The sequence below is a fragment of the Astyanax mexicanus genome, chromosome 6 (assembly GCF_023375975.1).
Source record: "Astyanax mexicanus isolate ESR-SI-001 chromosome 6, AstMex3_surface, whole genome shotgun sequence".
NCBI classification, from domain to species: Eukaryota; Metazoa; Chordata; class Actinopteri; order Characiformes; family Acestrorhamphidae; genus Astyanax; species Astyanax mexicanus.
This window is the reverse complement of record NC_064413.1, coordinates 57,448,995-57,471,642: the sequence shown is the minus strand read 5'-3', so window position 1 is coordinate 57,471,642 and position 22,648 is coordinate 57,448,995. Positions and strand designations below refer to the sequence as shown.

General features: G+C 39.1%; 1 protein-coding gene across 3 annotated transcripts in view; it reads left to right on the top strand.

The window, feature by feature from the left end:
- si:ch211-234p6.5 (pleckstrin homology domain-containing family A member 4) overlaps nucleotides 1-20,246 on the top strand; it is a 29,024-nt gene extending 8,778 nt beyond the window's left edge. For 2 of the 3 annotated variants that reach the window (XM_049480634.1, XM_049480636.1), the window contains exons 5-23: nucleotides 818-918; nucleotides 1,607-1,722; nucleotides 1,850-2,020; nucleotides 2,431-2,659; nucleotides 3,508-3,552; nucleotides 3,653-3,757; nucleotides 4,442-4,498; nucleotides 6,256-6,336; nucleotides 7,817-7,954; nucleotides 9,698-9,796; nucleotides 10,378-10,486; nucleotides 11,360-11,418; nucleotides 12,282-12,386; nucleotides 12,734-12,812; nucleotides 12,926-12,972; nucleotides 13,857-14,309; nucleotides 15,330-15,421; nucleotides 15,783-15,850; nucleotides 17,531-20,246. In XM_049480634.1, the coding sequence (XP_049336591.1) occupies nucleotides 818-918; nucleotides 1,607-1,722; nucleotides 1,850-2,020; nucleotides 2,431-2,659; nucleotides 3,508-3,552; nucleotides 3,653-3,757; nucleotides 4,442-4,498; nucleotides 6,256-6,336; nucleotides 7,817-7,954; nucleotides 9,698-9,796; nucleotides 10,378-10,486; nucleotides 11,360-11,418; nucleotides 12,282-12,386; nucleotides 12,734-12,812; nucleotides 12,926-12,972; nucleotides 13,857-14,309; nucleotides 15,330-15,421; nucleotides 15,783-15,850; nucleotides 17,531-18,351 (2,975 nt within the window). In that variant the 3' untranslated portion in view covers nucleotides 18,352-20,246. The remainder of the gene's footprint in view (nucleotides 1-817; nucleotides 919-1,606; nucleotides 1,723-1,849; nucleotides 2,021-2,430; nucleotides 2,660-3,507; nucleotides 3,553-3,652; nucleotides 3,758-4,441; nucleotides 4,499-6,255; nucleotides 6,337-7,816; nucleotides 7,955-9,697; nucleotides 9,797-10,377; nucleotides 10,487-11,359; nucleotides 11,419-12,281; nucleotides 12,387-12,733; nucleotides 12,813-12,925; nucleotides 12,973-13,856; nucleotides 14,310-15,329; nucleotides 15,422-15,782; nucleotides 15,851-17,530) is intronic. The other variant, XM_049480635.1, reaches the window with a different exon arrangement.
- Nucleotides 20,247-22,648: the final 2,402 nt, after the last annotated feature.

Genomic DNA, 22,648 nt, shown 5'->3' with positions numbered 1-22,648 from the left:
AGTTAAGATTATGGTTATGGTTAAGATTAAGATCAGGTTTAGGATTAAGAACAGGGTAAAGTTTAAGTTTATGTTGTGGAGTTAAGATTAGTGTTATGTTCAAGATTAAGACCAGGTTTGGGATTAGGACCAGGGTAAAGGTTTAGTTTATGTTTTAGAGCTAACATTAGAATTATGGTTAAGATTAAGACCAGGTTTAGAATTAGCACCAGGGTAAAGGTTTAGTTTATGCTGTAGAGTTAAGATTAGGGTTATGTTTTAGATTAAGACCAGGTTTAGGATTAAGAACAGGGTAAAGTTTTAGTTTATGTTGTGGAGTTAAGATTATGGTTATGGTTAAGATTAAGACCAGGTTTAGAATTAGCACCAGGGTGAAGGTTTAGTTCATGTTTTAGAGCGAACATTAGGATTATGGTTAAGATTAAGATCAGGTTTAGGATTAAGAACAGGGTAAAGTTTAAGTTTATGTTGTGGAGTTAAGATTGGGGTTATGTTTTAGATTAGGTCCAGGTTTAGGATTAGTGTGAGGGTTAGATTTAGGATTTGGGTTCAGATTGTTGTAAGGTAAGGAGTTTAAGTTTTTGAATTGAGGTTAAGTTTAAGACCAGGTTTAGGATTAAAGCAAGAGTTAGTTTTTTTATTATTAAAGCTTCTTTAGTTTATAATATGAGATGATTGGATAACATTTAACTTTATGAGTTTATTATATTTTATAACGATATTATTGTACTTTAATAAATACTGTATACTGTAATACTCTCTCTCTCTCTCTCTTTCTCTCTCTCTCTCTCTCTCTCTCTCTCTGCTGAACACACAGACAGTAGGGAGGAGTGTGTGTTGGGGAGTATTCCTCTGCCCAGCTATAAGGTTCTCTTCTGTTCTCCCAGAGAGTGCAAGAACCGCAAATACGCCTTTAAGGTACGTGTGGGAAATTATATAATTATAACAAACAAAATAAACAAACTAATAAACAGGTGAAGTTCATTCATTCATAATTTTACTATACTAAACATATACAGCTCTGTAAAAAATAAGACATCACTTAAACATTATGAGTTTCTTTGATTTTACCAAATTGAAAACCTGAAAAAAACTGTGATTAAAAAACAGGATTATTCCACCAGATATTGATTATTTCTGAACTCTTAAAACTTTATGAATATGAACTTGTTTTCTTTGCATTATTTGAGGTCTGAAAGCTCTGCATCTTTTTTGTTATTTCAGTCATTTCTCATTTTCTGTAAATAAATGCTCTAAATGAGAATATTTTTATTTGTAATTTGGGAGAAATGTTGTCTGTAGTTTATAGAATAAAACAACAATGTTCATTTTACTCAAACATAAACCTATAAATAGCAAAATCAGAGAAACTGATTCAGAAACTGAAGTGCTCCCTTCATTTTTTTCAGAGCTTTATATTAGTATTTTAGTGTACTACAGGTATATATTAGCTTGGTATAAAAATATATATTTAGTAAAAAATATATAAACAATATTTTAACAATATTTTGGGTTTTTAAAAAGTAAATTTTTATTTTAGCATGCTATGAAGTATTTCTGTATTTAAATGTGACTAAGGAATATGTGTGTGTGTGTGTGTGTGTAGGTGGTTCATCAGGGGATGCGTTCCTATCTGCTGAGTGCTGATACACAGGAGGACATGCTGGGATGGGTCAGAGCTCTCAGCCAATCAGCATGCATGGAGACGGATGGCATCAACAGGTGCACCAATCACAGCTAATTATACATTATAATTATTATTTTTAGCTGTAGCAGTAGTTTAATATAATTAATTGATGTGTGTGTGTGTGTAATGTATGTGTGTGTGTGTGTGTGTGTGTGTTGGTAGGAGATGTACCAGTTATCAGGACTTTACTCAGATAGGGGGCAGTAGTGAGTCGGTGGACGGGGCGGTGCTGGACGCTCCGCAGGGCTGCCGGGGGCGGGGCGTCCCGGGACAGCAGGACGGGGCGGCGGGGGACGGGCTGGACCACAGGGGGAGACCGAGGGTCAGACTGAGGTCAGACACTTTAAACACACACACAGACACACACTCTTAACACTACAGCTTCAAATATATAATATTAATATTTTATATAAATTATAACAGTATAAATGCTGATTCATTCAAACTGAAGTTATTAAACTAATATAATAACTATTATAATAAGCTATAAACAACAAATAATCAACCAAAAATAAGAGAACAATCTGTGGTTTCTAAAAAGTAAACAAAAAATAAAATTAAAACTACAATTAAAAATAAAAACTTCCAAAAAGCAACTAATAACCTGTAAAAATCAACGAATTAACCTAAATAGAGTATTCTAAAACATTAGTAAACATAAAACATTAAATTACTAAACAATTAGTAAATAAAAAATAGTAAAAAAGTAGTAAAAGAAAGTAATTGTTAATTTTTTCTCTCAGTGCTCCGGAGGCTCGAGCTCGTTCCTTCAGTCTGGATCGATCAGCTGATGATCACTTCCTGTCTCCGCCCCTCATCCAGGGCTCCTGCCCCACCACCCCCAGGGCTCACTATGGGTCCCGCCCCCACACACCGATTGGACGGGTGGACATGAGACCCCAGGACAGCCAATCAGCTGTCCCCCCGTCTCCCGGCAACCACACTGGCGGCTCGGACAGGTGGCACTGCCAGGTAAACACTTACCCAACCGACCGACCGCACTATCACACACTTACCACACATTTACCACACATTTACCTCACATTTACCACACTACCAAACATTTACCACACATTTACCACACTACCAAACATTTACCACACATTTACCACACTACCACACATTTACCACACATTTACCACACTACCACACATTTACCACACATTTACCACACCACCACACATTTACCACACATTTACCACACTACCACACATTTACCACACATTTACCTCACATTTACCACACTACCAAACATTTACCACACATTTACCACACTACCACACATTTACCACACATTTACCACACTACCACACATTTACCACACATTTACCACACTACCACACATTTACCACACATTTACCTCACTACCAAACATTTACCACACATTTACCACACTACCAAACATTTACCACACATTTACCACACTACCACACATTTACCACACATTTACCACACTACCACACATTTACCACACATTTACCACACTACCACACATTTACCACACATTTACCACACTACCACACATTTACCACACATTTACCACACTACCAAACATTTACCACACATTTACCACACTACCACACATTTACCACGCCATTTACCACAATTCTACTCATTTATTGATTTGCTGAATGCAGTACAATTCTCACAGTAATGCTTCAGAATTTAGTAGAGACAGTTATTAATTAATGAACTGTAAAATCTATGTATCACTGAAATGCAGTGATAATGTTTTATGTGCTGTAAAGTTACTGAGGGTTTATATTGTGATTAATGTAATTATTACATATCAGTTTATTTACTGTTTCTCTCTGTTTTAGGATTACGCAGAATGTTACTTTCCCCCACGCAGATCAGCTATGAAGGTACACACTCACACACGCACACACACACTATGAGTGTACTGTTTGACGGTGGTCTGATGGCAATGTGTGTGTGTGTGTGTGTGTGTGTGTGTTTCTGCAGGGGAGTCATTCGGACCAACTGCCACCTCTGCCCCCCTCCAGAGTTACCCACAATCCTCAGCTCCATCACAGCCATGTTCCTGTGTGTGTGTACCCACCACCTACGGTACTGTTCACCATTTCTCAGTCTAAGTGTGTGTGTAGTGTGTGTGTGTGTGTGTGTATGTTTATGGAGCTCCACTGACTGAATACAACCTAGACAGAGGCCAACAGTCAGACGTTCATCGCTATCTCGGTAACACAGGCGCTGTGCCGAGCCGAGCGTACACCCCCACTTATTACACACACATGAACACACAGCAGCACAAACCCAACTTTTACATCAACAATAAACAGAATAGTAAATAAAATAACATTGCTGTTCCCGTAAATGAGCTGCTGGAGCTCCTTCACAGCGTCAACCAGCAGCTCAGTTTCCTCTGCTGAGAAGAGTTTGTTGAACACGTCCAGGTAGCTGCACCGTTACAATAGCAATCCACCAAAGACAGAGCTCACCTGATCTACTCTTAAAGAGAATGATGAGCAAAAGACACTCTGATTGATTTATTATTTCACTTTACACCCAAAATGAACCACATCCATGATTAATTAAGATAATTAGTACATGAATTTTGTGTGTTTTGAGATGCACAAGGTGTACTTTTCCAGTTTTTACGATAGCAAAGACACACTGACACCCTAAATCAAGCTGCACACGCACACACACACACACACACTCCTAGGTGTTGTTAATGGGTCAGTATATTGTAAATCTGTTGTAATGACCTGGTTTTGTGTTCTCATGATGCAGCACGTACCGAGTGACAGAGACAACCAGACACTCTCAGCCCTACAGGGAGACACAGACGTGAGTAACACACACACACACATACACACACACACACACACACACACACAGCTACTGGTGTGTTATAGTATTAGAATAGTGACTTTATTAGTGTGAATACTGTGCCATGAAATAACAGAGAAAGAGCAAAATATTTACAAATATAAATAAAACACATCAAGTTTATAAAAAGAACATACATATTTAAAAGGTAAAGTATGTATTAGGACTGGGTGATACTGTCCAAATATATATGATTTTCAATTGCAATTTCTCAATGTAGATCATTTTAGTGCTTAAAAACTAAAAGAGACAGTTTTATTCAGTTTTTTATTTGTAGATGATTCAAAATAGTAACAAACAGCACTGTTTAGAGCTTTATTTCAAATATTTAAACTAATGTTTTTTTTTACATTTTTTAAAATAATTTTATTTCAAATTTTTCCCATTTTTTCCCCAATTTACACGGCCAAATACCCAACCCACTCATTAGGACTCCCCCTATCATTAGTAATGCCCCAACACACCAGGAGGGTGAAGACCAACACATGCTTCCTCTGATACATGTGAAGTCAGACACCGCTTCTTTTCGAGCTGCTGCTGATGCAGCATTACCGAGTAGCATCACAGCGCTAACACTCGGAGGAAAGCGCAGCGACTCGGTTCTGATACATCAGCTCACAGACGCCCTGTGCCGCAGATATCACCGTAGGAGTGATGTGGGGAGAGAGCGCCATCTTCTGTACTGTACCCACCCGGAGGGAGCAGGGCCAATTGTGCTCCCTCTGAGCGCCGGCAGCTTGATGGTAAAGCTGCATGGGCGGGATTCAAACCTGCGACCTCCTGCTCATAGTGACAGCACTTTAGACCACTGGACCACTCAGAGCCTTCTTTTACGTTTTTTTACTGAAAGAATACAAACACACGTCAACTTTATAAAAAACTTGGCGATACTGTAATTCTCAATATTCTCAAAATATAAGAGTGATTTTCAGTTACAGTTTCTCAGTGTTGATTATGTTAGTCCTTAACAACTGAAAAAATACTTTTATGAAGCTTTTTTATTTGTAGATGTGCCACAATTTTAACAAACAGCACCTTTTTTTGCATGAGTTTTATGACAAATATACAAAAATGTGTTTCTTTTACATTTATTTTAAAGGTTGTGCACAACGATAGAGCTTATATAAAATGTGCAGGGGAGACACTTGTATGGTGCAGTCGCCTGAACAAGCCGAAAAATGCACTATTGATCCAAACGCTACAAACTCAGTGATGTAAGATTTGAGCAGATGAGCAGCTGGTTTAGCTGGTGCTCCAGTCATGAGCCTATTATTGCAGCGTGCTCAGCTAACCCGTGCAGGTGGTGGACGGTGTGGTATCGCAGTTAGTATGTACTATGTTCCAGCAGGGGGCGTGGCGAGGTTAATGTGGGTATCGGGACTTTGCTTTGGTGTTCATACTACAATCATTATAATAATAATGTGATAATATGCATCTTTAATCTCCTCTGAATGTGATGGAGATTATGATGCTCCTCCAGACGCACTGTTCACACCTGATCACACCTGATCACACCTGTTCACCTTTTACACTGCGCACTTATGATCACGTCACCCAGCAACCAGGATAATACCAGGTGTGAACAGTTCATATTCCATTCTGTCTCTCTCTCTCTCTCTGTCTCTCTCTCTTTGCCTCTCTTCATCTGTCTCTCTCTCTCTCTTCATCTGTATCTCTCTCTCTCTCTCTCTCTCTCTCTCTCTCTCTCTCTGCAGATGGTGCTCACTCGTTTATGTGGATGTGATAAGCTTCTTCAGGCTCTCTCAGTAGAACTAGCTCACCTACAGTCAGATAAGGTAAGAGTTTAGCTCTTGTTTTTTATATATATTGTAGCTACACCGGTCTAATGGAATAATGGCCACGAGTCATACTGATGTCTTTTGAAGGTTTATTTCTCCTTTCCTCTCTCCCTCTCTCTGGTCCTTCATCGGACACGATGAATACGAAAATAATAACAAAAAAGCATATTAAACACATTAATAAACATCATTAAACAGATAAACATTTACCGTGTGCCTATAGACCTCGTGTTAGCTATTGTAGTTGTTCTCTCTCTGCCGGCAAGTTAGTTCTGACCCACAATGCTTCAGTTACCCGCCTAACTAACTCGCGTCACGTGACTCATTACGCTTCACAGACGTAATGACGTATATTTTAGAGACGTATATTTATAAACACATTTTACCCTCATTTTTAGACCTTTTTAACAACCATATGAAATAAAACAACAATGAATTTATAATGATAAATAAACATAAATATCCTTATTAACATGTCACTCTAACAGTTACATATATGTATATGTATATATATATATATATATATATATATAATCTGATTAGCGGTGAACAATACAGGTGTAACAGATGACAGAATCCTCTACCTCACTGGATCTTACAGTTTTTCTCGAGTATTTGTGTTTTGAGAATAAAAAACAATATTATAAAATATTCTACAACACAATTATGTAGGAGCTGACTGTAGTAAAATGTGGTACCGAACATAAATAGGCCTAAGTTTGGTCGTGGGACAGATATTTTTCAAGCCATTATGTGGCCACAAAAAATTGTGTTTTGTAAAATGAAGTGTAATGGGATGCAGTGCTGCTACAGACTAGTAGCTCTCCAGCCCAGAGGGTTGTTGAACCCAATTGCAGAACAGTTGATCTCAAAGCAGGTAAACCCAAGAAGAAAAGGAATAAATAAATAAATAAACACACCGCTCCTCACACAGGATCCAACCCATGTAATCAGGGTCACGCTCCAATACACTACCGCTGCCCCGGCTAGTGAATTGAGACACGGCCGGAAAAAACGCCCTTATAAGGAGAACGAGCGGAAAACTAAAGTCACGCCGAGCGACAGAGAAAGAGAGACAGGGGAGGAATATAAACAAAAGCTCACCAGAGAAGCATTTTATTATTTTTTTGTTTTTTTCATGATCGTTCATTATAGTTCAAACAAACTGGCCAAACATCCTTCCGCCTCTTGCTGACCCCTGGTATAAATTTTTATTCAGATGATGGTTTGTGTGTGTCGTCTGAGATCAAAACACTATTGTAAGAAGAGGTAACATCGATTTGAATGCAGGAGAATTTAAGGGTTTGGCCCATACATTTACAACATTTGTGTAAGAATCAAGAAAAACTGAAACTGTGTACCACACCCAGAAACTAGAAAAAAATAGAAATAGAAAAAATGGTTGTGGTACTTTACTAAAAAACTTTAAAACCCATCCCAGAGCCTGCACATGGTGTGTGTGTGTGTGTGTGTTCAGGAGCGTGCTCAGTTTGCGCTGGAGATGACCCGCCTGCAGCTGGAGGAGTGGCAGCTGGAGGAGCAGGAGGAATCCCAGAAGACTTTGCTGCAGGATGAGCTGATCACCATCAGAGCCAGGATGTGTGACGTGTCTCTGGTACAGTACAGTGTGTGTGTGTGTGTGAGAGTGAGGGAGAGAAAGACATAAAATAATTATTATATCACTCTATTCTGTTGAAATAATTCTCTCTCTCTCTCAAACAGTTCAGGATTTTCGTCAATATTTTACAAATCATTACACCACTAAATCTTGAGAATTTCTATTAAAGCATTACATACAAAGCGTTTATGTTTGATAAGGAACATTACTACTGAAAATCATAATTGTAATAATTGTAATAGAAAGTGTAAAAAAAGATTTAAGTAAATCTGCTAATGTCAAAATATAGTGAATAAAATAATAAAATTGGCTTTTTCCTGAACTTCATTTTAAAATCAGTATTTTCCTGAATACAAATCAAACGTCCTTTAAACCTTTAGTTTCATTATGTTTGTCTAGTTTTTACATCTATTTTTAAACCTGCAGAATTTGGGTTGATTCCTGATTGATTGTTACTGATCTGAATTATTATTAAGTGTAGTAGAGAGAAAGTGAACAGGAAGCTTCTTCAAGTGTCCTGTAGGAGATTTAAAACCCTCACATTTACAGAATATAAATTAGTTAAAGTTATTTTACTGCAGAAAAAGGGTTTTGTATGAATTTTAAGGGTTTAAAGAAGCTTTATTGGCATAACCACGGTCAATTACAGTGTTACTAAAGTCTTATTAATGAATTAATTGACTAATTAAGTAATTAATTGATTAATTGAAATAAAAACAACAATTTATCAGTTAACATCAATGCATACAGAAACAGTTCACATATTCATAAACAATTTGCAAAGGTTAATTAGACATTAATCTGTGTATCTCTCTCTCTTTCAATTTCAATTTCAATTTAAAAAAGCTTTATTGGCACGAATTGCAATTAACAACTTTTGCCAAAGCAATTAAACAGGAAGTTCATATACAAAAGGTAAAAAATACAAAAATAAATACATAACAATACATATACAAATATATATATATATATTAACATATCTTACATATAAATGTAACTTTAAATAAATAATAATTTAAATAAATGAATAAGATATTAATAACAGTGTTGTATGTTGTAATTATTTAAGAAGAGTTGTGATTGGTCTGTTGATTAAGCTGATTTCTGTGGTGATGTAGAGCTGAGACGTATTTGGCTGATAGTGTTATGGTTATTATCTCTCTATCTCTTATCTCTCTCTCTCTATCTCTCTCTCTCTCTCTGTCCCTCTCTCTCTCTGTCTCTCTCTCTCTCTCTCTCTCTCTGTCCCTCTCTCTCTCTGTCTCTCTCTCTCTCTCTCTCTCTGTCTCTCTCTCTCTGTGTCTCTCTCTCTATCTCTTTCTCTCTCTCTCTATCTCTTATCTCTCTCTCTCTATCTCTCTCTCTCTCTCTCTCTCACTTTCTCTCTCTCTCTCTCTGTCTCTCTCTCTCTGTGTCTCTCTCTGTGTCTCTCTCTCTCTCTGTGTCTCTCTCTCTCTCTCTCTCTGTGTCTCTCTCTGTCTCTCTCTCTCTCTCTCTCTCTCTCTCTCTCTGTGTCTCTCTCTCTGTCTCTCTCTCTCTCTCACTTTCTCTCTCTCTCTGTCTCTCTCTCTCTCTCACTTTCTCTCTCTCTCTCACTCTCTCACTCTCTCTCTCTCTCTCTCTGTGTCTCTCTCTGTGTCTCTCTGTATCTCTCTCTCTCTCTCTCTCTCTCTCTCTCTCTCTCTGTATCTCTCTCTCTCTCTGTGTCTCTCTGTCTCTCTCTCTCTCTCTCTCTCTCAGGAGATGGAGAGAGTGTGGGTGGATTATGAGAGGATGGAGAGTGAGCTGTGTGTGTTCAGGTCTCACCTGCAGCACATCTGTCACTTCGGTCTTCCTCAGGTAGGGTCTGATCTCCAGCAGGATGACGTCATCGCTCTCCCTCAGGCCAGCAGGGGGCAGCACTGCTCTTCTCTTCTCTCTTTAAAATGAAAAACACTAAAACACTGTGTGTCCAAATGTTTCTGGACACCCGTTCAGTACTGTACTCAGCTACTTTTTACCTGCACCCATTGCTGGCACAGGTGTGCAAGTGCACAAACACACACAGGGCTCGTCCAGTCCCTGTTGTATTAGAGAAGCACCAGGTCTGGCACTACAGGATATAGTGGTGTTTTTAACCTCTGGAAGCTCAGAAACCCCTTTTAAACCATGATATTTTCTTTTATAGTACTTTAATTTATACATATTTATTACTGACTACCCCTACAGTACTCACCACTGCACATTATACCACAGAGCTGATCCTCACAAGCTCATTTTTATTTATAAATAACTCTCTGGCCATTTTCCAGCTTAAATCTCTTCTTTTATCTCATTTAATAACATAATTATATATAATAATTATCAGACTCGCTCCAGCGGCTGGATCACCTGTGTTTTAGTGAAATCTCTGTCTCTCTCTCTCTCTCTCTGTAAATCAGGAGCGTTCTCAGGCTCAGAGGCAGTTGTGGATGATGGAGGATATTCTCTGTGGGCTGAAGGCCAACCGGACCCGGTTCCGGATCATGCTGGGTCTGCAGAGACCACCAGGTCGGTTCTTCTTCAGTGTGGTTCTGACTGATCCTCAGACAGTGTAGTGATCCATTTTAAGAGTTTATTTATTTTATTGTTGAGGATTATGAAGCTTACAGCCAATGAAAACCCAAAAATCTGTCCCACATTTTGTAGGAAAACAAAACTGAACTGACTTTAGACTTGATAATAAAACACAGTGGATCAACACCAGCAGATGACAGACATGACTCTCCAAACCATCACTGATCATCAGTACATTTTACATTTCATTTAAAGTAAATCAAGGGATCAGAGTCTGGAGGAAGAGTGGAGAGACACAGTCCAAACTGCTCGAGGTCTAGTGTGAAGTTTCCACCAATCAGTGATGGTTTGGAGAGTCATGTCTGTCATCTGCTGCTGTTGATCCACTGTGTTTTATTATCAAGTCTAAAGTCAGTGCAGTTTTGTTTCCCCACAAAATCTTACAGCACTTCATATCTTACAGCTTCCCTCTGCTGAAAACAACTTTTATAGAGATGCAGATTTCATTTTCCAGCAGGACTTTGCACACTGCCCACACTGCTAAAAGTACCAATTGTTCTTATATAATGTTTTAATTTTCTGAGACACTGATTTTTGGGTTTTCATTGTCTGTAGCAACAGTTAAAAGAAACAAAAGCTTAAAATAGATCACTCTGTGTTTAATACATCTATATAATATACGAGTTTCACATTTTAAATTGAATTACTGAAATAAAGTAACTTTTCAAAGATATTCAATTTTTTTGAGACACACCTGTATCTAATTTGATTATGTTATAAATATTTGTAATAGTTAGATATGCAGGCCTGTGACCAGCAGGAGGAGCTCTCATTATTTATTCTCTCTCTCTCTCTCTCTTTTTTCAGGTCTTCCATCTGTACTTCAGAACCCATCCGTCCATCCCATGGAGAACCTGCAGTACATGGTAAGTTGATGCATACATTATATATTATATATTATATGAATTATATGTAAGTTGCTTTGGATAAAAGCATCTGCTAAATGCAATGTAATGTAATATTTTCTATATAAAGCTCTGGAAAAAAATAAGATTTCACTTAAAAATGATGAGTTTCTTTAATTTTAGCAAATTGAAAACCTCTGGAATATAATCAAGAGGAAGATGGATGATCACAAACCATCAAACCACCAAACTGAACTGCTTGAATTTTTAAACCAGGAGTAAAGCAGCATAAAGTTATCCAAAAGCAGTGTGTAAGACTGGTGGAGGAGGAGAACATGATGCCAAGATGCATGAAAAAAAACTGTGATTAAAAACCAACCAGGGTTATTCCACCAAATATTGATTATTTCTGAACTCTTAAAACTTTATGAATATGAACTTGTTTTCTTTGCATTATTTGAGGTCTGAAAGTTCTGCATCTTTTTGTTATTTCAGCCATTTCTCATTTTCTGTAAATAAATGCTCTAAATGAGAATATTTTTATTTGGAATTTGGGAGAAATGTTGTCTGTAGTTTATAGAATAAAACAACAATGTTCATTTTACTCAAACATAAACCTATAAATAGCAAAATCAGTATCAGTATCTTATTTATTTCTAGAGCTGTAAATAGATGCATAAGTTATATTAAATACTTTATAGGAGGTTATTTGTCTGTGTGTGTGTGTGTGTGTGTGTGTGTGTGTGTGTGTGTGTGTGTGTGTGTGTGTGTGTGTGAGATGTACGCTACAGTAGGAGAGTTAGTGAGTGTGGGTGAGAGAGGTAAACTCTACACAGTAAAATGATGTACAGAAACCATAACCAACTTAATTTAATACTCTAAAGGGGGAGGAGCCAGAGCCACCATCCCGCCCACCGTTACCTCATGAGCTGCAAAGCACCAATCATGGCACAGAGTTGAGGCCTGGGTGGGCAGAGCCAGGTAGTAATGTAAGTTAACAGAAACAAACAAAACTAAAAATATATATATTTTAAATGAAGTTTGGTTGTGAATTGTTTAGCTTGCATACTGTCTTAAAATATACAACATATAAAATACCATAATTTACTGGCAAAACTTTAAAACATTTATTCTTCATTTCTGTAAAGTAAATTTATAGTTAAATGATGTTAGTAATTATATATTAATTATATTTAAACTTTATTTAATATAAATTAGCATTATAAAAGCCAGGAAATGAGTAACCTGTGCTGAACCCTGCTCTAGAGTTAGTAAATCAATTTTATTGATTTTATTGTTGAATTGAATGTTTATTAATGAACTCTCTCTTTTACAGCCTCTGTACTGCAGTACTCCAATAGACCCAATGAACTACAGTTCCCCCCCAACACACAGAGACCCCAACCTGTCCTCAGGTACTGTAGCACCACCACACACCTGTTTAAACCTAAAAGGTCCCACAGTGAAAAAGGTAATGAACCCCTGTTTTATTTTTTTTACAATAATTTATTTTCTGTCTCTTTTACAGATGATCACTCTCACTGTGGGTGGGCGGAGTCTGGCCCTCCAATAAAGGTACCCGATCCAAACTTTTTATGTGGAGCCAACATTAAACAAATAAAAAATCAGATTCCCAGTCACACAATGGCTCATTGCTACCTTACACCCCACCAACAGTCTATTTTCACTCATCATTTAAACAGCAGCAGATCTTCTGAATATATCTACTCTGATGGGCGTGGTGTTCTGGAAATGAGGTGTGTTCAGGTACATTTCTGGAGTTTTATCTTGTTTATCTTGGTAACAGAAAACACAGGAGCTCCACTGACTGAATACAACCTAGACAGATGCCAACAGTCAGACGTTCATCACTATCTCGGTAACACAGGCGCCGTGCCGAGCCGAGCGTACACCCCCACTTATTACACACACATGAACACACAGCAGCACAAACCCAACTTTTACATCAACAATAAACAGAATAGTAAATAAAATAACATTGCTGTTCCCGTAAATGAGCTGCTGGAGCTCCTTCACAGCGTCAACCAGCAGCTCAGTTTCCTCTGCTGAGAAGAGTTTGTTGAACACGTCCAGGTAGCTGCAGCGTTACAATAGCAATCCACCAAAGTCAGAGCTCACGAGAATGATGAGCAAGAGACACTCTGATTGGTTTATTTCACGTTACGCCCACAATTAACCACACCCATCATTAAATAAGAGAATTAGTATTTTCCCGCCTTTACGTTAACAAAGACACACTGACACGCCCTAAATCAATCTGCATGATGCACAATTGACGGCTCACCTTTTTGGATTGATAAAATATGGCTATCATTATCAATATGGTTAAAATCATTTATTGCAAGATACGGCCCTCAATTACACACAATTAATAATTCTATCTCTCTGTCTCTCTCTCTCTGTCTGTCTCTCTCTTTCTCTCTCTGTCTCTCTCTCAGAAAGGGCAGATGACTGAAGTGGAGAAGAGAGACAGGAGGCAGAGGCATGAGCAGAGATCGGCCAATAAGAGTAAACATCAGGAAAACCCGACCAATCAGACTAACTCCACCCCAGTGCGGGACCGGAATGATAAGCCTCGCCTCCTGTTGGACGATAAGCCCCGCCCCCTGGGGGAGGGGCAGCCGTCCCCCCTGCGAGTGCTGCGAGTGGTCAGCGCTGTCCTGCCCTCGTCTCTGACCGCCCGCCGAGTGTGTGTTCAGGACCCCCCTCCCGAGCTGACCATCCCACTGCCCGAGCAGATTTACACACAGACACACACACAGGCCGGTGGGCGGAGCCCCACAAACAGAACTGCAAGCTCCGCCCACCGGCTGCTGACGGAGCACGAGAACCAGAACCGGGAGAACCTGGGGAACCCGGAGAACCCGGAACAGACACCGGAGGAGAGCAGAGTGAGTGCAGATACTCACAATTACACACTCTCGTAATTACACACTCTCGTAATTACTTAATTACAAAATTAAAAATCCCAGGCTGCAGTTGAGGCTCCTCCTACAGTAGCTGATAGGTCACAAAAACTGAACATTCTATCGAGGCTACAAGGGATCATGAAACATTAACTATGATCACAAGATTGCCAGTTTGAATCCTGATCATGCAGCTTGCCATCAGCTGCTGGAGCACAATTGGCCTTGCTCTCTCTGGGTGGGTACAGTACAGTAGATGGCGCTCTCTCTTTCCCCTCATCACTCCTAGGGTGATGTGGATCAGCACAAGGCTGCGTCTGTGAGCTGATGTATCAGAACCGAGTCGCTGCGCTTTCCTCCGAGTGTTAGCGCTGTGATGCTACTCGCCAATGCTACAGCATCAGCAGCAGCTCAATAAGAGGAGGAGTCTGACTTCACATGTATCGGAGGAGGCGTGTGCTGGTCTTCTACACCCTCCTGGTGTGTTGGAGCATCACTAGTGATAGGGGGAGTCCTAATGAGTGGGTTGTATAATTGGCCGTGTAAATTGGGGAGAAAAAAGAAAGAAAGGCTCAGCAGGCCTGAACTAGCTTAGCCACAATGCTAAAAGCCAGGACTGTAAAGGTTAAAATGATTTTGTTATGATTGATTGTCACAAAAAAATAACAGCCAGGCTCAGCAGAGTTAAAGCAGACTTGCAGCCAGGGACAACAGCCAGAATCTACAGGGCTAGAGCTGGTTTGCCTTGATGCTAACAGAAAGGCTTAGCAGGAATTGGAGCTGCAATGCTAACAAATACAGCTAGGTGGTTTGGCAAGGTGAGGGACAGTGAGCTTTATTAGGAATTTGGGAGAAATGTTGTCTGTAGTTTATAGAATAAAACAACAATGTTCATTTTACTCAAACATAAACCTATAAATAGCAAAATCAGAGAAACTGATTCAGAAACTGAAGTGATCTCTTCATTTTTTAAAGGGCTAATTATTGAGTTTTTGTGTTATAAAGCAGGATATGGAGCGTGATCCACCCCTGAGCGCCGAACACAGAGATGCTAAACGCAGACGAGTGGAACGGATCCGAGAGAGGGTTCTGCGAAGGTACCAACAAACATCCGTACAGTTATAATCAGAGCTGTGTGTTGGAAAAGACTTAGCGATTCAGTATGCAACCACACAGAGGGTCAAACATTGCATTGCGTAAGCACTGTTTCCTACACCTTCAAAAGACTCTTGGAAACTGGATAAAAAAACTGCTACAGGAAGACGTCTGGCTGACCCACATGGAAACAGCAGCTTTAGCCTTTAGCTCAGATTAACACGATTAAGAACTGAGTCTCAGTTTCAGCAGAGAAGAGAATCAGAATTAAGAGTTAATCTGACAGGAGAAGAAGAACTGCAGTAATAAAGATAATGATATGCTTGAAAAATGGAGATATTAATATATCTGTATCTCTCTCAGTGCAGTGAGGGCGAGCGGCGTGGAGGCAGTTCACCCTCTCAAACTCATCCAGACCAGAGAACACTCAGGTACACACCTGTACTCATACCTACACACACCTGTACACACCTACACACACCTGTACTCATACCTACACACACCTACACACACCTATACACACACATGTACACACACCTGTACTCATACCTACACACACCTGTACACACCTACACACACCTGTACTCATACCTACACACACCTACACACACCTATACACACACATGTACACACACCTGTACTCATACCTACACACACCTGTACTCATACCTACACACACCTACACACACCTATACACACACATGTACACACCTACACACACCTGTACTCATACCTACACACACCTGTACACACCTACACACACCTGTACACACCTACACACACCTGTACTCATACCTACACACACCTGTACACACCTACACACACTATACACACCTACACACACCTGTACTCATACCTACACACACCTACACACACCTATACACACACATGTACACACCTACACACACCTGTACTCATACCTACACACACCTGTACACACCTACACACACCTGTACACACCTACACACACCTGTACTCATACCTACACACACCTGTACTCATACCTACACACACCTGTACACACCTACACACACCTGTACACACCTACACACACCTAAACACACCTGTACACACACCTATACTCACCTACACACACCTGTACTCACCTGTACACACCTACATACACCTACACACCTACACACACCTGTACACACACCTGTACACACAGCTGTACACACACCTGTACACACAGCTGTACACACACCTGTACACACAGCTGTACACACACCTGTACACACAGCTGTACACACAGCTGTACACACACCTGTACACACCTACATACACCTACACACCTGTACACACAGCTGTACACACATGTATACACACCTACACACACCTGTACTCCCACCTACACACACCTGTACACACCTACACACACCTACACACACCTAAACACACCTGTACACACCTATACTCACCTACACACACCTGTACTCACCTGTACACACCTACATACACCTACACACCTACACACACCTGTACACACACCTGTACACACAGCTGTACACACACCTGTACACACAGCTGTACACACACCTGTACACACAGCTGTACACACAGCTGTACACACACCTGTACACACCTACATACACCTACAAACCTGTACACACAGCTGTACACACATGTATACACACCTACACACACCTGTACTCCCACCTACACACACCTGTACACACCTACACACACCTATACACACCTGTACACACCTAAACACACCTGTACACACCTATACTCACCTACACACACCTGTACTCACCTGTACACACCTACATACACCTACACACCTGTACACACAGCTTTACACACACCTACACACACCTGTACACACACCTGTACTCATCTACACACACCTGTACACACCTATACACACCTGTACACACAGCTGTACACACACCTGTAAACACCTGCACTCAGCTACACACACCTGTACTCACCTTCACACACCTGTACTCACCTGTACACTTACCTGTACACACCTGCAGCAGGTATAGGCTGTTGATCATCTAAAGAATAAAACGTATAATTTTCAGATGTAGCTACAGATCTTATTTCTATTCAATTTTATTGTCGTAAAAATTCATTTAGCCCATTTTTAACACTGTGCTCCACAGATTTACCCATCCTACGAGCTAACAGAGGCCGTACCAGTGGCAGCAGGAGCTTAAAACACCGCCCCTCTGGGGAGGCGTGTCCCAGAGATGGAGCAGAAGATCCTCAGTCTTCAGTCCAGATGGAGACGTCCTCCACCAATCACGTTTCTACGCTCACCATCCTTAACAACCAGGCGGAGTCTCGGGGAACCAATCACGTGCCTCAGAACCAGACCGTAGCGAGACACAATTCAAACTGCTCCGCCTCCACCAATCAGAGGACAGAATGGTTCCTGTCCACCAGCCAATGGCGTGAGTTTATTCCCATCAACATCGACGATGACGAGCAGCCTCCTCCTACCACAGCCAATCAGCATTCAGATCCATCAGCCAATAAAAAGCAGAGCGACTCCACCGGAGCTCCTGAGGGGGAGGAGTTACACAAAGAAGGTAGGCGGGGCCAAAGTGCCCAATCGGAAATGTTCGATCAAAACGTCACAGATGATTTCGGAAACATCTCCGCCTCCAATCAGCCGACAGCATCTCCTTCTGACCAATCAGGAACAGAGCTGCGCATTTATGAGGAAATTCAATACGAGGACAATGACCTCAAACCAGCCAATGAGGAGCTTGGAAATATCACAGGCGGAGTTACAGAGCAGGAATTAAACATTTCCACCAATCACAGTGCAGAATCGGCAGCAGCGGACGCAGGAAGTGATGTCACTAACGGCACCAAGACGAGGCAGCCAGTCTACAGCTGCATAATAAAGAACTCAGTGACCAATCAGAGCGCTTCGTTTCTCAAACCACGGGTTACAGTGGTGAGCACCAGCCTATAGACAGCCTGCAGATTATACTATACTATACTACACTATACTATACTATACTACACTATACTATACTACACTATACTATACTACACTATACTATACTACACTATACTATACTATACTACACTATACTATACTACACTATACTATACTACACTATACTATACTACACTATACTACACTATACTACACTATATTACACTATACTATACTACACTATACTACACTATACTACACTATACTATACTACACTATACTACACTATACTACACTATACTACACTATACTACACTATACTATACTACACTATACTATACTACACTATACTATACTACACTATACTATACTATACTACACTATACTATACTACACTATACTATACTACACTATACTACACTATATTACACTATACTATACTACACTATACTACACTATACTACACTATACTATACTACACTACACTATACTACACTATACTATACTACACTATACTATACTACACTATACTATACTACACTATACTATACTATACTACACTATATTACACTATACTATACTACACTATACTACACTATACTACACTATACTATACTACACTATACTACACTATACTACACTATACTACACTATACTACACTATACTATACTACACTATACTATACTACACTATACTATACTACACTATACTATACTATACTACACTATACTATACTACACTATACTATACTACACTATACTACACTATATTACACTATACTATACTACACTATACTACACTATACTACACTATACTACACTATACTATACTACACTATACTATACTATACTACACTATACTATACTACACTATACTATACTACACTATACTATACTACACTATACTACACTACACTATACTACACTACACTATATTACACTATACTATACTACACTATACTACACTACACTATATTACACTATACTATACTATACTACACTATACTACACTATACTATACTACACTATATTACACTATACTATACTACACTATACTATACTATACTATAATAAAAACACTAATAATAATAATAATGAGTATTAATTAAGTTAAAAATAAAAAGATATCGTAACTCTTTGATACACATACCTACATGTATATATTTTTTTCGTTCAATACATTTTTCCAAGTCCAACATCAAAGTGTGCACATTTGTGCGTTTATACACTGTTATTTTATTTTTAAATAATTGTGAATGTATACAGCACACACACTCATGCATTAAGCCAAGTGGGTTTATTTATTGTACATATTTTACATGCAAATGAAATTTGCATACAATATAAAAATACACAATATAAAACATTTCAATAAATATTGTTAAATATAAAATAAAATTAGAATTAAATAAAAATGTAATTAAATATTAAATTTTGTCTCGTCTGAACTGCTAAAATTGCTAAACGTACTGTTTGTGTAAAGTCGTCTGCACATTTCTATACAGGGTAAACTGCAACTGCTGACGTGTTAAACAACTTATTAAACTGTTTTTAAAACTGATTGCAACACATTTGTACATTTATTTAAAGTAAATTAACATATTAAATGCTTTTAATTTTAGATTTTTCTTTGTTGAGTAAATGGTTAATTCTGAGTTAGTTGTAGTTAAATTATTATACACACCCATAAAAAAATCATATTTGCAATAAGAAATGAGCTGAAATTACAGTTTTTCAGCAAAAACTAAAATGATCTGAGTAACTTAAAGATGTTAATGTTAGTGTTTATATTTACAGGGCAATAGGAATTCCTGAGATCACTGTTCTGAATGTACGTGGTTTGAATATGTAATTGTTTTGTATTTTATTGTTTATTTTAAGGATTTTCATTTTTAACAGCTTAAAAAATAAAATGGCTTTGGATCAATTGCCTGAATTCTTTCTTTCACATTATTACTTAATTTATCTGGGATTTTATTCTCTTTTCTACACACACACACACACACACACATATATATATATACATATATATGTATATATATATATATATACATATATATGTATATATATATATATATATATATATACATATATATATATATGATAAACTATTCAGTATTTATTAACTGATATCTACTGAGTATCAATTATCAGGTTTATTAATTAAGGCTGATGTTCGGTTCTGTCATCACATCCCTGATCAATACAGCTGATCGGAGACAAGTGACTGGCACTGCAGCCCTGTGTGATGGTGTGTGTGTGTGATGGTGTGTGTGTGTGTGATGGTGAGTATGTGATGGGGTGTTATTGATCAGTATTAATACAGATCAGAGGGATTAATGCGGATCATCAGTCTGATCAGAAAATCTGCACCAGCCCTTTAAATCCTCACCAGCTCCCTGCGATGACATCATCCATCTGGTAGAACATTACATCATCCCTCTCTCTCTACCTCTCTGTATCTCTCTCTCTCTCCCTTTCCCTCTCTCGCTCTACCTTTCTCTCTCTCGCTCTTTCTCTCTTTTTATACCTCTCTGTGTCTCTCTCTCCCCCTCTCTCTTTTTTTTTTACCTTTCCCTCTCTCTCTCTCTTTCCCTCTCTCTCTCTCTCTCTTTCCCTCTCTCTCTCTCTTCCTCTCTCTCTCTCTCTCTTTCCCTCTCTCTCTCTCTTTCCCTCTCTCTCTCTCTCTCTCTCTCTCTCTCTCTCTCTCAGTGTGCTGAGTGTGAACTGATAAGTGTGAGAGAGTTTAAGTGTGTACAGTGTGAGTGTGGGTGTGTGTGATGTCTTGCTGAGTAGCAGTACATGCAGTGGAGTTGTGTGTGTGTGTGTGTGTGTGTGTGTGTGTGTGTGAGTGAGTGAGTGTGTGTGTGTGTGCAGAGACAGCCTGTTAAAGCTCTGATTAGCAGTGCTGAACTGCAGGGATTTGAGGCTGTATATTATTCCATTAAACAAACAAACACACACACACACTACACACACATACACACACACATTGTGTTTGTATCCCAGACAGACATCTGATTGGTTAACTATAAATACACAATTAAATAAACCAATTACAAATAGGCAGAGATTAGTATTGCTGTTATTGTATCAATTCAGGAGATATTTATCATTTATATTGGATACATAATTACACTGTTACAGTATGATGTAACAGTAGTGTAACAGTGTGTAACAGTACTGTAACAGTGTGAGGTGTGTTATGGGTCAGTACTGTAACAGTGTGAGGTGTGTTATGGGTCAGTATTGTAACAGTGTGAGGTGTGTTATGGGTCAGTGGTGTAACAGTGTGTAGTGTATTGTGGGTCAGTGGTGTAACAGTAGTGTAACAGTGTGAGGTGTGTTGTGGGTCAGTGGTGTAACAGTAGTGTAACAGTGTGAGGTGTGTTGTGGGTCAGTGGTGTAACAGTAGTGTAACAGTGTGAGGTGTGTTGTGGGTCAGTGGTGTAACAGTGTGGAGTGTGTTGTGGGTCAGTGGTGTAACAGTGCACTGACCCATAATAAACTCTACACTGTTACATTACTGTGCTTGTAGTTTCACTAACCTCTCCTTTACCACACCCCAACACCCTCCTCACCTGTACTAAACCCTCACCTCCTAAAAGTATTAACCTTTACCTCACCATGTATAAAACTACAGTACTAACTATATATCCATATGTATATATTAGCAAAAAAGAAGTGGGAGAAATGTTGTCTGTAGTTTATAGAATAAAACTACAATGTTCATTTTACTCAAATATAAACCTATAAATAGCAAAATCAGAGAACCTTAAACCATATATTTTTTAAATTAATAGCTGTAATAAATTAAGTTTTATAAACATTTCTTAACTTTAAAAAACGCTTTTACTGTAGTAGTTTCTGCCTCTGCAGCTCCTCTCAGGTTTAACTGTGCTATAGGCGTGTATTATGTTTCCATGTACTTTGGTATGCAGTCATAAATAATATGCAAATCAGTCTCAGGTTTAACTGTGCTATAGGTGTGTATTATGTTTCCATGTACTTTGGTATGCAGTCATAAATATGCAAATTAGTTAATCAATATCAAATTATGTCCAATCATCTGCGTCTCGCCGCTATCAGAGGCACACTGCTGCTGCAGCTTGGCCAATCAGCTCTCCCTCCTGCCCCGCCCCTAAACCCATACATCACCCAGCATTTTTTTTTTATCTGATCTGGGGGGCGGAGTCTAAAATCTAAAGCTATAATCAGGGGCAGGGGTTTAGTTACTGTGAGTTGAGTAAATCAGTGCGTGTCTCTTTAAGAGCTGTGATCTTCCGTTCCGCTGGAGGGCAGCACTGAGTGTGTGAGCGAGTGTGTGTGT